General features: G+C 41.1%; 2 protein-coding genes across 2 annotated transcripts in view; both read right to left on the bottom strand.

Annotated features, from left to right (window-relative positions):
* The window catches only part of LOC100181654 (protein PTHB1-like), a 5,385-nt gene extending 2,819 nt beyond the window's left edge, over positions 1 to 2,566 (bottom strand). The window contains exons 1-8 of the mRNA XM_009863724.3: positions 2,388 to 2,566; positions 2,006 to 2,144; positions 1,550 to 1,728; positions 1,176 to 1,350; positions 793 to 871; positions 628 to 715; positions 333 to 552; positions 101 to 279 (exon numbers count right to left, since the gene is read on the bottom strand). Of these exons, the coding sequence (XP_009862026.1) occupies positions 101 to 279; positions 333 to 552; positions 628 to 715; positions 793 to 871; positions 1,176 to 1,350; positions 1,550 to 1,728; positions 2,006 to 2,144; positions 2,388 to 2,499 (1,171 nt within the window). The 5' untranslated portion in view covers positions 2,500 to 2,566. The remainder of the gene's footprint in view (positions 1 to 100; positions 280 to 332; positions 553 to 627; positions 716 to 792; positions 872 to 1,175; positions 1,351 to 1,549; positions 1,729 to 2,005; positions 2,145 to 2,387) is intronic.
* Positions 2,567 to 6,092: 3,526 nt separating this feature from the next.
* Positions 6,093 to 13,682, bottom strand: LOC100184530 (phosphoribosylformylglycinamidine synthase-like). The gene is made up of 20 exons (XM_018815638.1): positions 13,492 to 13,682; positions 13,090 to 13,196; positions 12,743 to 12,928; positions 12,272 to 12,430; positions 11,910 to 12,113; positions 11,360 to 11,602; positions 10,906 to 11,063; positions 10,676 to 10,750; positions 10,300 to 10,576; positions 10,028 to 10,143; positions 9,793 to 9,943; positions 9,291 to 9,493; positions 8,891 to 9,046; positions 8,275 to 8,485; positions 8,111 to 8,193; positions 7,435 to 7,549; positions 7,216 to 7,366; positions 7,009 to 7,151; positions 6,611 to 6,742; positions 6,093 to 6,409 (listed from the first exon to the last, which is right to left on the bottom strand). Exons 1-20 carry the CDS (start codon positions 13,647 to 13,649, stop codon positions 6,228 to 6,230), a joined length of 3,210 nt encoding a protein of 1,069 aa, XP_018671183.1. The 5' UTR covers positions 13,650 to 13,682; the 3' UTR covers positions 6,093 to 6,227.
* Between the last annotated feature and the right edge of the window lie 6 nt (positions 13,683 to 13,688).

Below are 13,688 nucleotides of genomic sequence, written 5' to 3'. Positions count from 1 at the left end.
GGGGTAATTGGAACAAGCTAAATCCAAGGCCTCATCCATTTAGAATATCAAGCCATCTACAAAGTATATACCATGATGTAAATAACACAACAACAAGCACCTTTAGAATGATGAAGTTGAATCGTTTGATTCAACTTTGATATTTGGAGTTGCAAGTCATCGGCGTCAACTTCCCGATCTTTGGAGCGTGGCACCATGAACATGGAGGGGGAAGTCCCTAAGTAGGTACACCTGGCACTGCAAGTGTCGGATAATGTGACGAGGATCCCTGGTGTGTTGCTGGAAATATTGGGTTTACGGGAAATATAAGATATCTATGTTGGTATACAAACTTGAAATTTCCTCGTAGTATCTGGACGGGGACTTCCCCCAACCTGGCCGCCCATCGTAGCTTTGTGACATCATAGACTAGCAATTGTTGTGAGTGCGTGCATACAAGCGTGACCACGGCCCCGTTGCATGAATAAGCGTGAAAACAAGCGACGTTATAATCGAGCTTCAACATGAACTTTAACCCACCCCCCTCGTCCATGCAGAATATTGATCTTTCACCTTGGAATGAGTATTATGATGTCACACACTTACATTATGACATCACACACATACATTATGACATCACACACTTACCCAACACCATAATGACATTGGATTTGTCGTTAATTTGAACAACTTGCAAATCGACCCCATTTTCACCCAAGTTGAAACTCCAGTCAACCTAAGATATCGACAGCGAGCATGAGGTTTCCACATTAACACGACACCCGTACACAAGATGGTGACCGACAAACTTACCAATATTTTCTTCCCTGTTGAAACTCGTTGTTTTTCATCTTTCTTATCAACGTCCGTCGCTACTGCAAGTACTTGGTAGCTGTGTGATGACATCATTGAGTATGACATCATTGAGTATGACATCATTGAGTATGACATCATTAAGTATGACATCATTAAGTATGACATCATTAAGTATGACATCATTGAGTATGACATCATTAAGTATGACATCATTGAGTATGACATCATTAAGTATGACATCATTGAGTATGACGTACTTGATAAATTATCGGTAACAAATGCAACAAAAAGTTGTTCAACAATATCATCCACATCAATGAGACAAAAACAAATATGCTACAAATACGAGGATGGAGATAAACCTCATTATGACATCACACCTGTAAGACTCGAGGAAATTGGCCGACGATATCGTGACGAAGGAATCAGTGCGTGGGTTGAACACTAGAGGGCCAGGGAGTAGAAACCCAGGTAAAAACCTCGTGAAGATGAACGACTCGCTCTCAAACAGCGATAATGAGCCATCGATCGATTGAACGCAGATGTAATCACGATCTGAGGGAAATTTTGTTCGTGTTAGTTCGAATGGATTTGGCCTCAACCTTAGGAGCCACTGCGTGGCTGCATTATATATAATATAAAAGAATGTTTGTCGGGTTTATTAAAAAGAGAGAAAAATATTACAAATGATAATCCATCGTATATTGGTTGCTGTTCCAACAAACATAACAAGATATAAACTTCCACACCCTACCATGAGCACCACCAAAACAGCCGGTGGCCATATTCATGGCCGTTCGTTCCAATGGGTGTTGAAATAACTTCGACATCGAATATTGGTGTCCGTGGTCCACTGCTCCCTCAGACACAGAGATCTTATATATTGCTAGAATACGAGGGTGCAACACTGCAAGGTGAAGGTCACTGGAAACACTGGAACAAACATTTTGATGAAATATCTTAGTTATGATGTCAACAATGGTGACTATGATGTCATTAATGCGTCATCAAGCGCGGTAGGTATCTGTGCCCTGACTCCTTTGTCAAGACCAGGGTTTTAATCCTTTTTTTATTGTGCAAAAGAAAATAGTGGGTAACGACTGTCGTTGCTTCGTCATGTGAGGATAGTTAACTTTCATGTATTATTGCTATAAAGAATTTAAATTAATTATCGTTTAATTATATTCAACAAAGTTTGAAACAAACTCACGAAATGAAACGACCAGCTTCGATTTGCAAGATGGGAAGATTGAGGTCGACTTCGAGTAAAACATCATGTGCGTGGTTCAAGTCCGGGGTTGGGGAGTATATGTGAACAACGCCGTGATAACTTCCAACTATTACTTTGTCTGCGGATGTGGGTGGGTGGGTTAGTATGGTTTCACTAAGTGTTTTTCTTTGTCTGTGAATGTGACTAAGTATTTAAAGAGATATGTTAAACAATAAAGTTTGGTATTAATGTACCGTTTCCTGTGTAGGAGGTTGGTACACGGCCTGGTGTCTGGCGTAAAAGGGCAATATATAAGAAGTCAGTAAATAACATATTGGGCGACGTCTTCACTAGCTCCAACAATTCTAAACCTCATGCCCACCTGAACCATCAGTAGAGTTATCAATATTAGCGACACTCAAACACCCGAATCCACATTCTTCGTCGCTCGTATTTTTACTTCTCCACAATTCGTGGGTTTGAAATAATGACATCACAACTATTACTGCATTCAAAACACTAAACAAATCTAAAAAAGTGTTTTTAGAATCACAATATCAATAAATAAATTCATTCCTACATTTCCCTCAATAACAATCCGAAATTGTTTTATTCAGAATAAAAACAATTTTAATTAAAATTAATTATTTTTTCCAACAATTCGGTAACCAACAAATTGTTTACATTCTCTACCGCCACCTGGAGGCATCAACCTACTGCATACTATTTTTATTTCAGAAAGTTTTAAATTTTTGTTCACCATATATTTCAGTTCTTATATTCTTACAAGAATTAATTATTTGCATTTCACTAAATTTGCGACAAACATGAACAAGTAAGATCCAATATTTATTTAAAAAGCGCCACCAAACGAAAATCAGTTCACTATAAATTCAACCGCTGGGTGATGCACTCTTTTCTTCTGAAAAATGAAACCGGATTAAAATACCTTTATAGACAGAGCAGTTAAGCCCGACATGAAAGAAGTTGGCATTTTCAGTAAAGTGTTTGCAGATTTTTTCCTATTTGCCTGGCGCTTTGGTATTCATGTTTATTTTGAGGCAGAAAATAGATCAAATATATTAATTTCTGCCGAAGAGTCGAAGTTTAAACATAGAATTTTACGTAAATTTAGTAAAGAGTGCAAATGACAGTTTATAGCGATGCGCCGCTCGAACAGCTGTGAAAATAAAGAAATAACAAAATAAAAACACACGAGTAAGATTTATTTGAAGTAAAATTAGAATGCTTGTTTTCGGTTATGCACAAACATGGCAACTAAATGCCAGCCACTATTTTTACGTTGTTTTGATAGTGGAATTATGCGATGACGTAGCAATAGGAGTTGAACATTGGCGCCTCTTGTCGTTTTTTGATTCTGTATATGCGATTAGGAATTGTGCATAACGCAGCACAAATTAACGACATTTTAACATTTAAATTTACGTCTATTTTGATTTTGTATATATATATACGTACAAAAAACAATTGCAGGTGATATTGCACAAATTAACAACATTTTAACATTGACATTTACCTCACATTTTGATTCTGAATATTTTGTATTTTTCGCACAAATAAGTGACATTTTAACAATACAGAAAAAAAATACCTTCATAGTTTATGTGGCTGGCGTTGGTGGAAAGCCACTACGGCACGACAAGCCCCCAGCCAATGGTAGTGGGTTTCTACTCTGGTGAGAAACCCTTTGCTGGGTAGACCTTACCCAAGCAAGGTTAAACTAACCGTCAGACAAAAGTAGTAAAGAACACATAAACAAAAAGACAAAAATAGTACAACGAGTGCAGCGACATACATGTGCCAAACATGCAACAAAACAACAGCTCAATCATACAAAAAGGGGACGCAGTCAAAAAGTAATTAACGCGGACATAATCATTGAAACATCTACAAACAAAATATGGTTCAAATCCTAAAGGATAATCATCTGCAGTGTACACCATATTGAATGTCCGACCGCAAGGAGTCGAAGCCAACAACAGCTCCGCATGTCCCAATCAAAAGGTAAGTCGCCATGTTGCTACCGCGATACTCTCGTCGTATCTTCACACAATATAATACCGTCCGGATGTTACGCACCGCATCGACCGTTACGAAACTGCGTCAGGTTGTTACGAACCGCATTAAAGTGACCTAAATATCTGGCGTAGCATCACTGGCGGTGACGCCCACGCAACAACCTCTCCGTTAAGTAACTCAATCAAAACTGACGTAACCGCACCGAACGCAGGGTCATGACAATGCTCTGACCCACCGTATCGACGACGTAGCGTAATTGTGACGTGGCCATCGTCCCAATCACGCTACATGACGTTTTAATATATAGAGTTAAAGTTACACGTAGGGAAGTTTAAACTACGATAGATTGAACTATTAAAATGGTTTATATTATTTACGCGCATATTATACTGCGTGTTAATATTACTCGAGTATTTGTGTACCAACATAGCGTTCTCACCAAGCGATCAGGACAATACAGAATCGCTGAAGGATTCGACCTTTGTAGACGAAGTACCCAATAGAGTGTACAACAACAAAATCTGATCCAGCAAGATAATCGCCATAGTTTCATTGCATATATTTCATAGACATGCAAAATGCACTAAAGTAGTGACTGACTAAAAATAGCTGGCAACATTAGGTCCAGCAGAATAAGAAAACAGCAGCGCAGACAAGACACACATACAACACACAACTCATACTTATAATACTCAAACCTCAAACCGTGTTTCCTTTATCGGCGTCTTCGTCTTTGTTCTTCACCTGCAAAGATGGTTAGTTACGTCACAGGTATACGTTATAGTTACGTCACAGGCAGCAACTTTACACAGTTTCTTCCGCATTTAAATTTATTCCAAAGTTATCGTTTGTTACTAAATATAAACAATAATAATATACAATACCTTGCACCTTTCTTCGGCAGCTTTATTCGCTGACTTTTCTGCAACAATATAATCGTTAAATATCGGTTTGTATATTATTACGTCATAATTACCTTCATTCCATCTTTGCGTCATGGTCCGCTTGATCCTCTGTGACGTCACATACCATGTTCTTTAAAATATTCATTCATGTTTAAATGAAAGAGTTTGTGACGAAACAATGAACTTACGAAGTGGGTTCTTTTATTGCGTCATCACCACTTCGTGACGTCACATCGATGTTTCTAGAAAAAAGCTTATGTACGTAATAATGCCAATTGTGATTTATACTTTACCAATTCTTTGATCTTCTTGCTTCGCGCTCATAGCGCAAATATAATTAGAATATACAAGTAATGTGCCTTGCGTCGACGCAGAACGCGCATGGGGCCCCATGGAAAAAATCGCGAAACGCACGCGTAATAAACCTTGTTGTGACGTCACAAGAGTATGCAACGTAACTATATAACGGCCATAATTAAATTTGTGGAAGGCGAACGAATATTGTGATGTAACGATTACAGCGAACGCAACGTCGCGGGTGACGTAGTACATCTATGACGTAACTTAAGGTTAAACAGTAAACGCAACGCCGCGAAGTGACGTCAAAATAGGAGTGACGTAATAAAGAGGTCGCTGATATCTGTACCTAGATTCTAGAATGAAAGATAAAGTTAATAATAATAGTTAAACACAAGGCACATTACTATGTTAGTATAATATATGATATAAATGTAGTTACTATATATAGTTAGTAGTGGTGCATATAAGGGTTAGTAATATAATAGCAATGCAAGTAATCAAATACTTAACTCAAGCCTTGTAGTAGGAACGCACATAATCCCAATCTGCTGGTGCTTCATCCAAACTGCAGCGTGGTGTGACTGGCGCGCGTAGCAAAGTTGGCGTTTTATGCGCGAAGCAAAAAGCGGGTGTAATTATCCTCTGTGACGTCACACACGTGACCTTTGTTTATAGAAATCCAATAAAATTAATAATGACGTCATAATCAATGGAAACCTGTCACATCACCAAACATAACATGGAAATCCTATAAAATATGCATTTTGACGTCATAAACATTTTCGCCTTCGATCAAGCGTGTTATGACGTCACGTAGGCTTCATCTAGCGCCACCACACGGATGGATGGACAAGAAATTTATTTTTAACAAACTGATTGCGCCATCTTGTATACAACAATGATTGCATTATTACGTCATATCAAGCTCATTATTGAAGACAATTGCATTGTGGCGTCATATTATGCTGATTATGACATCATAGTTCCTCCTGACACCACCGCATAGCGTTATGAAACATTTGTTGCCATGGTGACGGATCATTCTTCCCATTGTTACACGACTTGGGAACAAACGGCCATTGCCACGTCATAATAGATCGTTCGGGGTGAGGCATAACCGCTAGATGGCGACCATCACGTGAGCAGATGCCAGCGATTCCTACAATAGGGGAATAACCGGTAAGTAACGATTTGATTGTTTGTTGTTTAACAGCTTCGCTTTTAAAGAAAGGTCTTTTCCAAAATAGTAATGTTATAACCATTGTCATTCTGCTGCCTTTCTCTTCGTTGTTTTGATTAATCTCATCTTCGCAAAGTGTTTTAGTAAATAAAGTTTTCGATTATGACATCACAATATTACCCATTGTTGACCCGTTAGGGTTGAGTGGATATCTCTCCGTGGGATCCCCATTATGATCAACGTAACGTAACAATGCTTGTCTGTTACGGAACAATGAATCTAACTTGTCCTTGGAATCGAACACAAACTTCCCTGTAAGACAACACACACGCATATATACATAGGCTATATATAGTAAATATATTAAACCCAAACTAAATATATTAAACCCAAACTAAATAACAATCGTTATATGTTGGTACATAGGCAGCGAACCTGGGGTGGCAGGGTGGGCAGACATACATCTTATATTCTACACTGCATTATTCAGTAAACATTACAACCAATAAGTTCATTTGTTTCACAGGATTGTGTTTAACTCCCTTCCCTGTGTTTAAAAACGTCGTCACCTCGCCCACCTTCTCCATGAGCGACCCACACCCCGACCACTGACCCCCCCATCCCCCCCAACATGACCGACGAGTTCTCCTCGATCCTCACCGAACAAAACCGCGATTCAAACCTTCCTGAGTTGTTGGGTGCGAGGTAATAATCGAGTTTGCTGCGGAATAATGGGGGTTATGATGTAATCGTAGTAACTATGACATCATTATGACATCACAAACCTCATATCCTCGGCCTCGTCATCGAACCAACCCAACAGCGCCATCAACTGGCAGCCGTTACAAACACCGAGCGAGAAAGTGTCATTACGAGATTTGAAGCGTGCCAACTCACCCCGCACCTTGGAGTTGAATCGACAACACGCAGCCCAACCTGGATGCCGAGCATTGTATGAGAGTAACTTGTGACAACCTTTGAACCTCGAATAACCCCCAACTGACCTTTAGCTGACCCCAACACATCAGCGAAACTGAACCCACCAACAAACACAATGCCGCGGAAAATATCCATCGTTGTTTTGGACGAAATTAAATCTTCCATCGGTACATCCCATGCCTGGATGAAAAGTGTGGGTGACTTATTTATCCCCACAGCGGGGCAACGACTGTCGTTATAACACGGGTGTTCTGTTTCATACACCTCGTGCCCGCTTACAAGTTACCATGTATGTAACTTATTTATCCTCGCATGGCAGGGCGACGTCAGTCGTTATAACCCGGGTGTTCTGTTTTATACACCTCGTGCTCGCTTACAAGTTACCACGTATGTGACTTTTTCATCCTCGCATGACGGGGCAACGACAGTCGTTATAACATGGGTGTTCTGTTTCATACACCTCGTGCCCGCTTACAAGTTACCATGTATGTAACTTATTTATCCTCGCATGGCAGGGCAACGACAGTCGTTATAACCCGGGTGTTCTGTTTTATACACCTCATGCCCGCTTACAAGTTACCACGTATATAACTTTGTGGTGATTGTTTTCATGTATGGCTGATAACTAGTGACCAGTGGGTTGAAGCAATTGTCCCTAAGTGTCTGAGGACACATATGTCCAATACAACCGCAGCAAACGTGAATGGCTGCGTACCAGCAATAACAATTGTCACCACAAACCTGGAACCCTGATTTATAAAATGCGGCGGCCATCTCCCGGTCCCCGTTGCTGCCTTCCTCTCGTATTATTGCTACATGGATGTCTGAAAATGTAAAAAAAAGGAAAATTATTTAATAGTAGAAAAATCAAATGAAACCAATTCACCCCCTCCACACAATCTCACCTTTGTCCGGCACCGTGGGCGGCAACACATCGAACGTCACATGGTACATCGGCTCCGTTGTGCAACTCGCGCACCATTCCTCCTCGCTCGTTACACAACTATGCTCACACTGGAGGCGCTCAAGAGCAAAGCTCGTCGATTCCCACGTTGCCCGTAGCAACGATATCGATCGATTGTTTATCACAATCGAACCATTGTATTTGATTGTTACCTAATATACCATTACACTATTGCAGACGTTCAAATAAATTCAAACATAAACATAATGTTTAGGAATGATAACAGGAGTGAAAATAATATTCCAACAGAACCGAAGATGGTGAGCGAGCTTGAGAAAAGGTCGCTGATGACTAAGGAACGCTCCTGTTATCAATATCGCAAAGAATTCAAACGAGCGTAACATCTACTTAGTTGCATAAAACAAAGATTTTTTGTTTAGTTTCAACACAAACATAGCCCCCATATATAAATATATTTGACACAATTCACTTTATTTCAAATATTTCGATTTAAAAACGAAACCATCTTCAATGATGTTGAAGTTAAATTGTTTTATTTATTCAACCAAAATATTGAGTTTCATGTTTGTATTGAAACACCCAGTGTTTTCACTCACCTGGCGTGTATCGTCGCTCACCCCGATACCCACCGCACTCACCCCAACCCCTTCGTACCTCCCCACTACACCCATAGGATCGATACATTCCAATATTAACCCCAATCTCTCAGCGAACATGAATTCCAACATAGAGGATTCAGATTCGATGTCTACCTGTGTGATGATGGATGAAATCATAAACCATCAGAAAACCTACTATGTATAAAATAATGCCTTTATATTGTTTCTATGTTCCTTCTTCATAATTTTCAAAAGACTGTCGATGCCGTTTCATGCGAAATTTACATCACATGAATATTGTTCGATGAACTCGAGTTTTGTTTGTAACATATTTCGTAGCATTTTATCCTGACTGTTATTTGGTTACTTGTTATTATTATGACATCACAATACTCACTTTGAGGCCACAATTACCAGCAAACCCCATCTCCAACAAAGCCGTCACGAACCCCCCATCGCTGACGTCGTGACCCGCACTTATCAAACCCTCCCCTATTAACTGCTGAGTCATCTTCCACGCTCGAACGAACAACGCTGAGTCATCGAGGTCGGTGGTGCGTGACCCCAGTTGTTTGTAACATTGCGCGAGGGCACTGCCCCCTGGTGGTGAAATAACTTCGATGAACAGAATTTATTTGGAAACATAGTTGAAAATTGTTTTACAGATATAATTATTGTGCAATCCTAATGTAATGTATACGTTGATTAATGTGGAACAAAGCGGTCACTGTTACAACGCGGCACTACTGAACTTTTGCGAAAGACACACAGGGTTCAAAGCTCGATGCTGCCACCAATTGTGAGTTTTGGAGCAGGGAAACTCATGGCCAGTATTTCTGATGTGTTTAATTGTAAATTGTCAATTGTATTGTTTTTTTTTTCTACCTCACCCAACTCACCCAAATACGGCTTACACGTTGACATTGGGACGTAAACCAATGAACCTTGACCTTTGTTTGGACGTTTCAGATCAGGGGTCACCACCATTGTGATGTCATAACATGGCGCGTAAGCCGATATAACGAGGTTGCCTGGTGACTTCACAATCTCCTATATGATGTTATAAACAAAACAATTAAAAGATACACTATAAGGGAAATGAAGTGGAAGAATATATGGATCCACCATGAATACCTCTCCCACGCACGCAGCCATGCTGAGTGAGTCTTTCCCGCCGTCGACTGCGATACCTAATTCCTTCATCAACGAACACATCGCTTCACAAGCCAATCGGATACGTGCTCCTTCACCTGTCAATCAAATACAACCTGTCAATCAAACCCACCTGTCAATCAAACACGCCTGTCAATCAAACACGCCTGTCAATCAAACACACCTGTCAATCAAACACAACCTGTTAATCAAACACAACCTGTTAATCAAACACAACCTGTCAATCAACCCACCTGGTACCTTAGCAGGCCACATCCAGTTAGCGCTACACTTCACATCCTTGATATCGGATATTGGAGCGAACACGATATTTGTCATTACCTCCCCGACCCCCATCCTCGCCCCACGCTCCACGTCAACCAACATCTTGATGGGTTGTTCCCCGATGGCCGTCGCGACCCCATGGGTGGTGAAATGGGTGAGTGCCGTCACCCCAACATCAGCGAGGGGGGTGTGTAAAGGTCCCACACATTGTTGTTGGGATATTAACCCCCCCACTGACCTGTCAACCTGGGGAAAGTTTTGACGTTCTTACAACTGATCTGATAGTTTGCCATGCATAATATAAAACAAAATTAGGTTTCCGTAAAAATAGAAATAATAAACAACCTTATTTGTAAGAAATCTTTTACTCCCCACTGACGGAAGACGTAAAACTCGTGATAATGCCTCGTCGAAGTCTATCTGTGATGTAATAATGGTTGAAAGTAACTTATTTACTCATCACGAACACACAATGGCGGCATCGAGCTTTGAACTCGGCCCCTCTTCGCTCTATAATACTGTGCAATGATGTAGATGGTTGATGACAGCACAATATAATTGATGAAGTCACAAACCTCATGATAATCAAATTGTTCCAACTTCCTCGTCACGGTTGAGAGGTTGTAAACTTTCTGTGGCATTTTCCCGAGAACGAGGTCGAGCTCAAGATCCACCGGATGTCGCACTTGTGTCGACGATCGCCGCTGTTTCGACGGGGGGCATTGTTCGATGTCTGTGATGTCATAATGTCATCAAGAAGGTCAAAGTTCAAAGTACCAGCCATTTAATATATGTCGCCAATATTGGCCAAGAATAAATAAGTTACAAACTTTATATTTAAACAACTGAATCTTCATCGGGTAAGTGCGTTTGTTGGTACTGAGTCAATATGACATCATAACCACCGTTATGACATCATACCACCATTATGACATCACAACCTCCATTATGACATCACACCTCCATTACAACATCATAACCACCGTCCACCATTATGACATCACACCACCATTATGACATCACACTCACCTTCCTCGGACAATACAATCTTCCCGCTTCCATCCAGCTCTCCCACGACATCTAGTGGACATCGTTCCCGATCGCAAATCTTCCTCAAATCATCGAACCTCCCGGGATCGAGGAGGATCGCATCCGACTCTTGATACTCGGCCGTCCATAATTCAAGCGACGACAAACTTTTATCTCCGAGTTGAAACGACTTGGTGAATATCTTGGCCCCCGATGGTTCAACGATCTCCTTCAGTACGTTGCCTGGATCAAATAAAATATTTATTGCTTCGAGTACGATAACGAAGATCAAACTACAATGAAGAGAATTAGCAGCAAAACGATAGTCATTAAAACACACTTGGCTTTGGGTAAAAACCACTTGATCAAAAGTGTCGAATAAAATTAATATTTTCCTTTTTAAACATTATTTGCATTTAAAACATTGCTCTCCTGTTTCCCATTGAAATATTCAGCCACACCCACAAACAAACCACACCCACAAACAAGCCACACCCACAAACAAGCCACACCCACAAACAAGCCACACCCACAAACAAGCCACACCCACCGTTGCCCCCCGCCCCCTGGTCATGTATAGATAGGATGGGGTTTTCCCCTAACTCGATACACCCTCTAATGGCTCGATTTAGCTTCTGTTGCATCTCGGGGTCGCCTCGTTGAACGGCGTTGTAATCTCGATTGTCCTCGTTCTCGCCGTGCATGAGCGATGACGCGGAACCCCCACCCACCCCGATGCGATATGGGGGTCCACCTGGGTAAATAAGGGGTTACTATGGGTGAATTGCAAGTACAACTGTTGTTGAATGTGGGATAAATAAGCGACATTCAGTTATTCAGTTATACTGGGACCTTGCGGTAAGTCCCCAGCCCCATGTTAAAAACCTCACCCAGGGAAATCCCCCAACTCACCCAACTTTGCGACCAACAACCCCTTAGTATCGGGTTCCAGTTTATATTTACTGGTGTGGTGATCGTTGATTGACCCGACCCCCGCGCTAAACATGATCGGTTTCAACCACTCGAGGCGCTCATGAGGCGATAACTTCATTCCAAACGAACGAAAAAATCCTGAAACGTATTGAGCCGTCTGAATTGTCAGCCATACATAAAAAATCACCCACAAAGTTACGTACGTGGTAACTTGTAAGCTGACACGAGGTGTATGAAACAGAACACCCGTGTTATAATCACTGTTGTTGCCCCACCATGCAAGCATAAATAAGTCACATACGTGGTAACTTGTAAGCTGACACGAGGTTTATGAAACAGAACACTTATGTTATAACGACTGTCATTGCCCCGCCATGCGAGGATAAATAAGTTCCATACGTTCATCACAATATACATTATGACAACACAATATACATTATGACAACCCACCTGCAATAACAGGTTCTCCGAACTTATTCCCATAATCGCTTGCCCCGTTACTACCCTCAATAATGATGGTGGCAGCATGCGCAAGGTTGGACGGCAACACCCATTCATCCTCCCACGGTAGATCGGGTAGGTGGAGTTGACCAACGCAGTAACCCGCCGTACCTGCTGTGATGGACGACCCACGACCTGTTGTTGAATTATTTTACTTCCATGTTCATTCCGCACGAGATACAATATATGCACATCAGGGTATTGTGTGGTATATTGAGATTGTTGATAGAAAGAAGTTAATTTACCACAATAAGAAACACGATGACATCATAATATAATAATGACATCATAATCACCAATTGAATGTTGGTCTCTCTGTCGCCCCCCAGTGCCTGTAGTAGCCCCCGGAAACGGAGCAACCCCGGTGGGGAAGTTGTGAGTTTCGGCTGTCAACGTCAAGTGCCTGTCATGGAGGTTGCAACAATTTATTAAACGGTGATTATCGTCAACTTATTGAGTGTTATAACTCGACAGCGAGCATGAGGTTAGGGGTTTACATCAAAGGTTCATTAAATTTAATTAATTTAACACCAATGTTGTGCAACCAACTAAACAGAAATTTTCATGAACAGGTTAACATTACGCGCCATAATGTTATTGTTGTTAACCTCAATTAGTTGAAACAACTTATTCCAAAACACCATGCACTAGCACCGAGCATTGAACCCGGTATCTCCTGGTTATTCAACCCCCCTTACTTTAATTTCTTCTTTTTCACGAAGCATGATGATGTCATCGGATCCGTTACTATGATGTCATCAACCTCAACCCCACGAATAGCGCTCCCATTATCGTGGAAAGCTATTATATTGTTTCTATTGCTGTGTTGGAGCGTTCCACCACAAAGTTCGAACATCGATTTATCTTTCTTCACCCCGTCAATCACACCTTCCCC

The sequence above is a fragment of the Ciona intestinalis genome, unplaced genomic scaffold, assembly GCF_000224145.3.
Source record: "Ciona intestinalis unplaced genomic scaffold, KH HT000097.1, whole genome shotgun sequence".
Lineage (NCBI taxonomy): Eukaryota > Metazoa > Chordata > Ascidiacea > Phlebobranchia > Cionidae > Ciona > Ciona intestinalis.
This window is presented reverse-complemented; position numbering and strand designations above follow the sequence as displayed.

What these genes read in the sequence shown, in the direction of transcription:
- LOC100184530 (XM_018815638.1), bottom strand. Translation starts at nt 13,649, where the DNA reads ATGTTCGAACTTTGTGGTGGAACGCTCCAACACAGCAATAGAAACAAT. An exon ending in GCCCACGGTGCCGGACAAAG is followed by an intron (nt 8,194 to 8,274) that starts GTGAGATTGTGT and finishes TTACATTTTCAG; the next exon opens with ACATCCATGTAGCAATAATA. An exon ending in CCCTAACGGGTCAACAATGG is followed by an intron (nt 6,410 to 6,610) that starts GTAATATTGTGA and finishes CCCCTATTGTAG; the next exon opens with GAATCGCTGGCATCTGCTCA.